This window comes from Rhea americana, unplaced genomic scaffold (genome assembly GCF_003343005.1).
Source record: "Rhea americana isolate MKP2758 unplaced genomic scaffold, rheAme1 scaffold_97, whole genome shotgun sequence".
NCBI lineage: Eukaryota > Metazoa > Chordata > Aves > Rheiformes > Rheidae > Rhea > Rhea americana.
In genome coordinates this window covers 3,323,812-3,334,607 of record NW_028187166.1, presented here as the reverse complement: position 1 = coordinate 3,334,607, position 10,796 = coordinate 3,323,812, and the positions used below count along the sequence as shown (strand labels likewise).

The window sequence follows — 10,796 nt, the reverse complement described above, 5'->3', positions numbered from 1 at the left end:
GCTGCAGCCTCCCCGGCGCGCTCCGCTCCCTCCGCTGCGTTCCCGCCCGGGCAGACACACGGACGGATCCTCGCGGGCTGCAGCGGGCAGGCGAATCGGCCGGCTGCACGTGGCGGAGCGCTCCGGTCGCCCGCGTCCCTGCCCAGGCGGAAGGCGGGCAGCAGGCGCCGCGGGCGGGTGCTGCCTGCTGGTCCCTGATAGCGCTTATCCGGCACCGCCGCAGGGCGCGAGGGCTGTGGCGGCTCCGGCAGGCCTGGCTCTGCCCCACGGTGCCCCTTCTTCCTCGGGGGCAGGAGCCTGATGGGGTCTTGGCCAACATCCCTGGCGTCCCTGAAGGATGTAATGGTCCTGGTCGCTGAGCTTAGAGGAGAAGAGGGGCTGGAAAACCTGGAAGGGAACGTTGCCTGCAGGACCAACCTCAGGGCAGCTCGGTGCAGGCACCCTGCCCACAGGTTTAGACATGCCCATGTGGGTACCCACCAGCCCCACGGTGGAGCGAGGGAGCAGGATCTGCCCTGCGGGGTCGGCAGTAAGGGTCAGCGTGGGCCCTGGTCCCCAGACCGCCCCGCGGGGAGCCTCCGTGGTCGGGGCGGTGGGATACTCACCTCCGGCTTCCTGGGCCCGCGATCTCTCCAGTGATGGGAACGCTTCATTCGCCCTTGCGGGACTAAGCGAGTGATTCAGTCCCGTATTTTTTTTCCCTAGATCACAGAACAGACCTGCTCTGGGCACCACCAAAACAAGCTGGATTCGAAGCGGTGAGCTAAAGGTGAGATGCATCATAACCAGCTTCCCAGGCTTCGCCCTCTTCCCAGCTCCTCCTCTGCTCTTTCCTCAGGCTGTTTGAAMCCATAGAAAGCCACTGAAGCAGCTTAGAAAAGGTTTTGTGTTTAATGGGATATTTGCCAGCAAATTCAAGCCACAAACACTATATATTTCTTTATTTGTAAAGGTATTTGAAGTCCTTGAATTTACCCTTTGGCCACCTTAAATCTGGTTTCTAATCCCCAGCGCATTTAATCAAATCCACAGTGGTTTGAATTATGAGATGTCTTGGGGGGAATTTATAGGTTGTATTGCTGATTATACCTTGACTTTATTATATTCCAAATATCTAACTTATGGTCATGGCTGAGATTTACAATCCTCAGGTAGGTGCTTAGAGTAACTTTTAGCAACTCCAGATGTAATTGGRAGTGACTGATGGGGCTGTCAATACAGATAAACATGTAATCTATAAGATGTTAATGCTCTTAAGGCAGRGATAGAGGAGGCAGAATAGGTGAAGATGGTGGAGCGGTCTCCAAAAAAAGCAGAACTAGGTATGTTGCTGAGCAAGACTCTGAGAWAGCTGGTCTGGCTGAGACATCCCTGCCTGGGAGGGAGTTTTGGGCTTGTTGGTCTCCAGCAGGTAGCAAGAGGGAGATCTTTTGTTCCTTTGCCCTCTCACCSAGAATGTTTTTAGGGTTTGAAATACTCCTGGGGAGGAAACAAGGGAAGTTAAACAGAAGTCCCAGGTACTCAGAGAGCTGATCCCCCCACCACACCATTGGTGATGCCTTCCCCACTGCAGGGCTTSTGAGGAGCTCTCCTCGATTGGGACGGGAGGTCCACGCAGAGCCCCTCCGTTTGCTGCCATCTGCATCCGGCCCCAGACAGGTCACCCAGGGGAGCTGCAGGGCATGGTGTGCACATCTGTTCCCAATCTGACTTGCGGTTTGTCCCCTACCCTCCTGTCTCTGAGGAGCAGTGAGTCTCACGCAGGCGTGTGTCCCTTGGCCAGCATGACAAGTGAGGTGGTGGAGAATGAGTTTGAGTTTTACTCCAAGGCGGAGAAGTACTGGAAGGACGTGCCTGCCACAGTGGATGGCATGTTGGGGGGCTACGGCCACATCTCCAGCATTGACATCAACAGCTCCAGGAAGTTCTTGCAGAGATTTCTACGGGTAAGTAGCTCTGCTCTGGCTCATCCTTGAGCTGAAGGTCATGGTCTATCATGCTTCCAAAGACCTGTCCTTTCCCAGCCTGGAACTGGACTCTTCTCCTGTAGGTGGGATTCTCCATTTTCCACATGCTGCGAGAGCTTTGCTGTGCAGCGGGTTCCCCTGGCCCTAAGCAGCTAACCCTRTCCCTGTCCATCAGGGAGTGACCCTCTGCCAGCCAGGGCTTCAGCAAAGGAGTCTTGTCACAAAAGAGATGGAGCAGTTGAGACCCAGACAGCCCATGGAGCCCATGCTTCCCTGCTGTGGCCCATGCCCCAGCCTTATGCCACAAAGTTGCCCCATTTATCCACCGCATGCCCTGGGTACCTCACAAGGTTTGATTCAGGCCCKTGTGGTTGTCATTCCAGGATGGTCCCAACCGGACTGGAACAACRTGTGCTCTGGACTGCGGGGCGGGCATCGGTCGGATCACCAAGCGGCTGCTGCTGCCCCTCTTCAAGACTGTGGACATGGTGGACGTGACAGAGGACTTCCTCACTAAGGCCAGGAGCTACCTGGGAGAGGAGGGCAGGCGGGTGCGAAACTATTTCTGCTGTGGCCTCCAGGACTTCAGCCCCGAACCCAACTCCTATGATGTCATCTGGATCCAGTGGGTCATTGGTGAGAGTCACTCACCTTGCAGGGCCTGTCCAATGTCCAGCTTCTCTTGAAGGGCTGGTGCCTCGCCCATGAGGGAGGGATTTGGGGGAGAAGAGCACAGACTGCTGTTACGATGAGTGTGGATTGGTCAGGAACCTGCATCCCCCATCCTTGCCCCATGTAGAGTGGATAGGAGGGCATTGCCGGACCCAGGAAGGCTGGACCAGAAGTGGGATGGAGCTAGATAGAGCCCACGGGACACAAGTTAGACATCCCAAGGCTAAAGATTTTGCCAGCAGCAAACAGCTCATGTATTTGGCTGCCTGGATCAGGAGAGATCCCAGCAGCAGCCCCCCCCTCCTCTTCTCTGCTCATACAACATGCTGCCCAGGGGTCCTGCCCAATAGGGATCCTGCCCCCAGTAATCCCATGCTCGCTCAGCACCCTCTAATGCCTGCTCTGACCCTCCAGGACACCTCACTGACAACCACCTCTCCGACTTTCTGAAGAGGTGTCGCGCTGGCCTGCGGCCCAATGGCATTGTGGTCATCAAGGACAACATGGCTCAGGAGGGGGTGATCATGGACGATGTGGACAGCAGCGTCTGCCGAGACCTGGAYGTGGTGCGTAAGATCATCCGCCGAGCTGGGCTACACCTCCTGGCTGAGGAGCGCCAGGAGAACTTTCCTGATGAGATCTACCATGTCTACACCTTTGCCATGAGATGAAGGCAGCCAGYGGTGGCGGGGAGGTCTCTCCTGGGCCAGCTCAGAGCACAGGCCCAGCACAGGCAGTTCCTGCCAGGGTCTGGAAGGGTGAGGACCACGCCTTCACCGCAGGTGGCGGATGGTGGCAAGGGCTCCCTCTTTGCAGTGCTGGTGGCAAGGACGGGGCTTTGTCTTCCAAGTTGCTGCTGTTTGTGAGAAGAGATGTTTGCCAAATACATTTTCCTGCTGTTGCACTTCTGCACGCAGGCTCCGTCAAATGCAACGTGTTAGCTTGATGCTGTGCTTGGAGGCTCTGCATGTGGGTGCCTGATGTCTCTGGAAGCAAGAAAGCCCCCCTCGCAAGAGCTGTGCCCCTGGGCACCAGCAGATTGCTGAGTGTGGTTGGTCAGAGCTCCCTGCTAGCTAACAGGAGCTCAGAGCATTCCTTGCTAGGACATTTGATCCTTTCCCACTTGTGAACTCATTGCTGCCCGTCTGCTGCTGCTCACAGGCAGGTAATGGCTTAAGTCAGCAGCAGGTTGGGTATGGTGAGGAGAAATCCCTGGTGTTTGCCTCAAGGTGGATTGGGGAGGTAAAAACAGTTTTTTCCTGGGGCTCTGTGGGGGCCTCTCCTTTAAACCCAACAGCAGGTCTTCCACATCTGCCAGCAACACAGGAGACAGATGTGAGCTGGGCCCAGATCCCCTACATCCTGCTCCAGGGACAGGGCTATCCCCGGCAAGGCTGTGCCTTTCCTCCAAACAGGCAGCTGAAACGCTTGGATCAGCCCCGGCGACCCGAAGGGGAGAGCCATCACGCTCTGGGCACTCACGGGAACCAGCTCCCGGGCCCAGCTCTGAGGAGATTTCAGGGCCACCCACCCGGCAGGGGCAATTGGGTCCATAGCAGTTACGGCCCCTCAGCAGGAGCACGCGGGGCTGCCGCGCTGTAAAGCGAGTGCAAGCCCCCACATCAGTGGGGACACAGCCGGATCTTCAAGGGTGATTTGGAGCAGGCGCCCCAGAAAACTGCATCTACTACTCGGGGTGGCAGCCACCGCTGCCGATCGCTGCTCTAAGCAGCCTTCGGACCCGCCAGCCCGTTATCGCAGGCTCACGCTGCCAGCCAGCACACGCGCTCGAATCCTGCAGCGCTAGAGCTGCTCCCCTTCAACGCCCAGCGCTCTTATCCCGAGCACCAGGCGCTGTCTCCTCATTTGCCATCACGAGATACTTTGCCCAAGTCAGACCACAGACTTGTGACAACCTAACACAACACAACGCTTGCCCAACTGCGTCTGTCAGGTGGGCTAGCCCCCACACAGACCCCGATTACAAASCTTCCCTCCAGCTGGGCTCACATGTAACTGCATCTGATTCTTCTACATCTCCAAAAAAACTGCCAGGTGAGGAGCARGCAGCCTCAGCGTGTTCTCCTCCACCCCACCTTTCCCACAGAAAGAAACAAACCCCTTGTTGCTATTATAAAAGGCCTCATTTAATTGCTCGTTTTCCATTCCAGACACAGGGGAGTATATGATCACTTAAAAAAAAAAGAGAGAGAAAAAAACCCACTGATTTATCAGGATGTACAGCTCCAACTCTGTGGGGTGAGAGAAGGTTAAAAAAAATCCAAATGCTGCCAGGAGGGCAATGTGCAGAAACAACCMTTCTGCAGCCAAACTTCACCTGTTGATCCCAGACCCATTTGCTATCAATTGTACCTGCTCAGAATAGACTTTTCCTCTCTTGATCCTCTTCTGTGTCTGTCCCTCATGGTTAAAAAAAGGAGAGGGGGGCTGAGCTCTACAGCCAGGCTTTGGCACTTCAGAAGGAACCAGATGCCTAGAAGTGGAGCCAGATGGTTGCRACAGGGCTGCCACATGGGACCTCCACGTGCAGCTCCAGAGGCTGGAGCTTCCAGTAGCAGCCTGGCAAGCTGGAAGGACACAGAGCCCTGCAGCTATTTCTTGTTGCTGGGAAGGAGGCATTGAAAACCAAGGCCCTGGGAGCAGTTAGCAGGAGAACAGAGAGGACCATGTAACAGGCCAAAAAACAGGGAGGCACAAGGCACTGAGCAGAGCTGGCAGCCCATTTCTCATCCTTGCACAAGTAACATACGACAGAACCAAGTAACAGCCGCTCCTCCATTTGTTTTGGAGCACATCGTCTGAGATGTCCTTGATCGATCCTCTTCTGTGTCAGGAAAATGGGGAGCTCTCAGCAAAAACTCAAGCAGCCAGGCTGCCAGTGCCAACCCCCTTCTCTTTCATCCCCTCCATGCTCCTGGTTTCAGACACCAAGGCAAGCAAGGAATGCATCCATGTCCACCCAGAACATGCCTTCACCATGGCTGCTCCCTTCAACAAGACTGGAGGCACAAAACCAGGGTGGAGGCCAGCATCTCCTGCAGGACAGACCACACAGGGCCTGACCCAGGGCATCTCTGCCCACTGCTGTTCTGCCTCCAGGATGGGGAGCAAACTTTCCTCAGCCTCCTGAGGTGCCTCCTGACTCCACCACCCACCTAAGGCACTGCTTCACCCATCCCAAACCTGGCAGAGCTGGGAAGAGAGGGAAAAAGCTGCTTGTCCAGTCATACCATCCCCAACTGCTCCACTGGTCCTACCAGGTCTCTTCTGAAAATCCAGCCCTCTACCCCAGTATTCAGCTTCCCTGATGCCCAGGGGCTCTTTTCACCGCGCAGGAGCTATAACGCTCTACCTGCCTGCTCAAAATGCACAGAGCAGCGAGGCCTCCACAGGACATGCAGCTCTGTGTGTGAAAAAGCACACCCCCAAAACACAGCAGAGAGACTCTGGGGACAGCACAGGCCAAGCTGTGGGCACGGGGAGAGCAGCATTTCTTGCTGTGGAGAAAGCAGGTCCAGAGCAAGGGTTTGCTGGCTGTCCTGGAAGAGGCACCATGATCAGAGGTGGGGAGATGGAGAGGCACTGGTTGGGCTCAGAGGTCCTCATGCCCAACAGCAGCATGGTCAATGAGAAGGTACCACTTTAGCCTGTCTGGAAGAGGTAGGGCCTTGATTTTGACATCCACTGGCCATGGTTTAAGGCGCTGTCGGATAAACACCCGGCAGAGATGTTTCAGCCCCTGTGGGGAATGCTCCAGTTGCTTCAAAGAGCAGAAAAGAGTCCTGATCTTCTCCCCATGGTACCTGCAGCTGCTGGTGTTGACCTCAAAGTTGGTGGGCAGCTGAATGGCTTGTGAACTAGCCATCATGAGCTCTAGCAGAATCTGACCCTTCTGGATGAGGTCTGTGGAGAAGCTGTCATCTTCAGAGACACTGAGGTGAGAGCAGAGGCACTCAAAGACGATGTGGAAGCCTGACCAGCACGAGGGGCCGTGAAGGGAGCAGTTGTATGCAGCGCCCGACTCCAACAGGAAATGCAGCAGCAGGAAGTGGCGCTTGAAGCTTTTGAAGCAGAGGTGGGTGAGGGACTCGGGGGCCGGGCACTCACTGGGGTCAGCACCATGGGCCAGCAGCAGCTGGGTGACACGAAAGCAGAAGCGACTGATCACCTGCGCCTCCTCTGTGTTGCTGCACACCATCTCTCCCAGCAGGAAGATGATGTAGGTGAAGACAGTGTCACCATCTTTGGTGGTGGCCCTGACATCCGCACCTGAAGGGACAGAGAACATAGCCAGCATTTTGGAGAAAGAGGACACACTGCAAACACAGGCAYGGACAGATTCATGGGAGGCACCAAGGGGGCTGTAGTTTCCCCTCCATTACCACTGGGAGGGCCAATGCAGCACTCAAATGCCTCACGCATCCATCATACAACAGCTGCACCCGGCACAGAGCTGAAAGCAAGAGCACAGCCACAGCACTTCTTGGCAGAGTAGCATCTCAAACCAAAGCACGAGCCCCCACGGAGCATTCTCCCAAGTCTCTGACACCTGACACTGAACCCACCTCTCTTCTCCTAACAGAGAGGAGGCCCAGGAAAGCACAAGAGTTACAAGTATCTGTCTTGCCTGGAGGAACAGCTTCCCCACAGCCTGCCTCAGCAGCACAGAAACTACTCAAAACTTTACATCCAGACAAGACTGTTCCTCCATGGTGTGAAGAGCCCAACATGTGTGCCWTAAGGAGCCACACTGCAGGTGTGGAGTTGTCCTTGGAGCATCCTTTGGAAAGGGTACAGCAAAGGAGGCCAGGACAGCACTAACTCTGTCACCACTGGGCTTTAGTCTTGCTCAAGTGGGAACATAAAGAAGTTGGGAGGGCAGTGTGAGGTGCTGTACAAAGAATCAGCTGGCTCTAGGCCTGGAGGAGTCATGGGTTGAGAGAGTAGAAGGTTGCTCTTACCTCCTTCCAACAGGAGACGGATGCTGTCAGTGTTGTGGATCTGGACACCATCACTGCTAGCCAGAGCGTGCAACAACGCTGTCTTTCCTGTGATGGAGCAATCAGTCAGCTGAGTGAAAACAGTGCTTCAGCTAAAGAGAAACACCCACTCCAAAAAGCAGGAGGGAACACAACCCACCCCACCAACCAGATGGTTAACCATGGGGAGAGAAACAGCCCTTCTCCTTCCAGCAGGCTCCCACTGGTCCTGTGCTGRTAGACAGATGCAAGGATGGGGAGATGGGCCACATGTGCAGGGCTGGTGGTGGCACTAGAGGGCACACTGGCTGTAGCACAGTGGGTTTGGGAGTGTATGGACACCACAAGGCTATGGGGACACAGCCCCATCCTACAGTGCAGGGCATGGGCTGTTCCCAATAGTCTGGGAAGAGCTGGGTTTCAGTCTCCTTCTGCACCAGACACAGCCAAGATGCAAGGATAAAACAGAGCATCAGAGCTTTTACAACCTGCACCCAACTTCCAATACAGTTTATGCCCAGACAGCGTTTGCAGCAGCGAAGGACCTGAATCCTCTGCCCTGCTCTAGCGCACCACACTGGCTGCCTGCTTAGAGCACCCAGGCTGGGGGAGCTGAAGGGGAACACAGACCGTTTTTGTCTGCTGCATTGACATCGGCCCCCAGCTGAAGGAGACGTTGGAGGCAGGGCATCCGCTCAGGCTCCTCACTGGCCAGATCGAGAGGACTGCTCTCATGGATCTGCACGGAGCAAGAGAGAAAGAAGATTAATAAACATTAAAAACTATTCGCGAGCTCAGCTGGTAAGTCTCTGCCTTATCATGACCAATACAAGAGCATAATTCACCACCCCCAAAACCAAATGGAAAATCCCTCAGGTGTGTCCAGAGGACGGGTTGGTCTGCCCCAACTCCTCCCCACCCCCRTCCATCGCTCTGTGGCAGAAGCGGGTTTGCCCAGCCAAAGGCTGCATGAACCTCTGCTGCCATATCACCACAGCACTATGGGCAACTTGCACGGGAGGACGCCAAGGGGAAGTGACATCCGTGAAGCCCTGATGTGGAGCAGGAAGGGCTGCGCTCACAGGTCAGGGTCTTGCAGCAAAATCTCAAGTTGACTCAGTCTGACCATGCCCAGGCATGGAAGTCCGTACCCGGTCTCTACGGTTGATGTCAGCCCCATGGTGCACCAGGAGCTCCACCATATCTGGCTGGTTGCGGAGCACTGCGATGTGCAGAGGGGTGTAGTAGGTGACTGGATCTGAGGACACAAAACTACATTGTCAGAGAAAGCTAAGGGCCTTCCCCAGAACAGCTTTAACATCCTTCAAAAGGCAGTAAACAGGGCAGCTGGGGGAGGCACCGAGAAAACAGAAATGCCTGCAAAAGCACAACTGATATAAACAAGCCAGAGCCTACTTTTGAAATGGCTCCACCCATCCTGAAAGCCCTCAATGCAGCAAACTGGCTTCCAAGCTCCTGACTGCAGTCAGGAGACTGAACAGGCATTCTCAGAAGGCTGTCACCCTTCTGCAGGCAATGCCACAAAGYCCCCCTCTGCCTTGGCTGCCAGGAGGACAGTGCCCCCTGCTCATGGCTTGCCCTGCAGTGCCTCACCAGGCATGGAGCAGCAGCTCCATCCTGCTACTGGGACCAAAGTCACAGGGAAGRGCTTTCAGCTACACCAGTGGTGACTGCTCAAAGTTTCATCTGCACTCAATCACTTCTTGGAGACCACCATGTAACGACTGTCCCAGTTAGAAACACCAAAGGTACAGCGTACTCGTGCCGGTAGCTGCTGCAGGGTTTGTCAGCCAGCTCCGAGGCTCCCATCCTGGTAATTGCATCCTCTTTGTCATTAACAGAAAACACACACAAACTTTTAGGCAAGGAGGAGTATGCTAAGAAAATAAACAGCAATCAGAGATCAGAAGCACATGAGCAGCCCAGATCATTCAGAGAGCAGCTGGGACAGGGAGTACTTCCAACTCATCCTCAAGGCTGGGTTTGGGCAGCAGCTGCTTTAAGGTGCATCCATGCTACTCCCAGCAAAGGAAGGGATCCGAGGCCTGAGCTGGCTGTGACCCCCCYTTCTGCCCCGGCTATCAGCACTGCTCAGGGCAGCCTCTCACACTGGGTCCTTCTGCCTCGCTGCAGGAGTGGACCCAAGTGCAGCCCCCTTCTCGACTGCCTTACCTTCAAAGCTGAGGTCAGCCCCGAACTCCAGGAGGATTTCTGCTGCGGGGACAAAGCCCAGCTCGGTGACCTTCAGCAGGGCATAGCTCACACCTTCCTGATAAAAAGGGGAGTGCGTCTCCCTCTCCAAGACTCGTCTCACAGCAGACAGCCGGCTCCTCTCACTGCCCAGAGAGGCAGCACTTGAGACACACAGAAGCAAATGGTTACTCAGTTGAACGGTGTGCGCCTCTCAGGCACGTTTACATGCATCAGAGCAGCACCAGGGAGGAAGAATGAGCTCTGGTATCTCCTCATGTCTCATAACCTCTAGGTATTGCTCCCTTCCAACACACTGCAAGGAAGTGGTACATTTTACCATGCCCCCGCTCTCTGAYCTGCTAGCTGTGGGGATACACATCAGTGTCAGGGCTACTGCTCGACCCCAGTTTAGGTTTTATTGCCATGGGTCAGGCAGAAAGGGCTGCTCCTGAGGAGCACACGCAGCCCCTGTGTTTGCTCCGCTCCAGCCTCACGTTCCTAAAGAGCGACAGCAGAGAGGAAGGTGCCCAGGACAATCTGCCCACAGAGACCTGGGTTTACACAGCTACCTCCAGCCTCGGCTGAATCACTGAGCTCCAGCTACGACTTACTAAATGACCCGGTGAGCGTTTGCCCCCTGAGCTCTGCCAAAGTTACCTCTCGAGAGTGCTCTGCCTTTCTGTATCTGGTATCGCCAGTAGCCCCAAGATCTCATCTACCAGGGGCTGATACTCGAAGATGATTCTGCGGAAGCCATGCAAGAAAGGCATCGTGCTCTGCGCACCAACCAGCCAGGGGCCTCCAGCATGGCCCGGGTGTCTTCTCCCACTCAGGAATCAGGCAGGCAGATCCTGGCAGTGCCTGGTCTCCATAGGATTTTCCCTCCTTTTAAAACAAAAAAGCCTTCCTAGCAGTCTTTGCATTTACAAAAAAAAAAAAAAAA

At 55.2% G+C, this 10,796-nt stretch overlaps 2 protein-coding genes across 2 annotated transcripts in view; one reads left to right on the top strand and one right to left on the bottom strand.

Annotated features, from left to right (window-relative positions):
• The window catches only part of NTMT1 (N-terminal Xaa-Pro-Lys N-methyltransferase 1), a 93,579-nt gene extending 90,012 nt beyond the window's left edge, over nt 1-3,567 (top strand). Inside the window, exons 2-5 of the mRNA XM_085325216.1 lie at nt 706-769; nt 1,751-1,946; nt 2,351-2,603; nt 3,054-3,567. Coding sequence (XP_085181342.1) covers nt 1,785-1,946; nt 2,351-2,603; nt 3,054-3,310 — 672 coding nt within the window. The 5' untranslated portion in view covers nt 706-769; nt 1,751-1,784 and the 3' untranslated portion in view covers nt 3,311-3,567. The remainder of the gene's footprint in view (nt 1-705; nt 770-1,750; nt 1,947-2,350; nt 2,604-3,053) is intronic.
• Nucleotides 3,568-4,761: 1,194 nt separating this feature from the next.
• Nucleotides 4,762-10,790, bottom strand: ASB6 (ankyrin repeat and SOCS box containing 6). The gene is made up of 6 exons (XM_085325215.1): nt 10,511-10,790; nt 9,833-10,014; nt 8,791-8,897; nt 8,270-8,378; nt 7,622-7,708; nt 4,762-6,929 (listed from the first exon to the last, which is right to left on the bottom strand). The coding sequence occupies exons 1-6, from the start codon at nt 10,621-10,623 to the stop codon at nt 6,253-6,255; spliced, it is 1,275 nt and encodes a 424-aa protein (XP_085181341.1). The 5' UTR covers nt 10,624-10,790; the 3' UTR covers nt 4,762-6,252.
• Nucleotides 10,791-10,796: the final 6 nt, after the last annotated feature.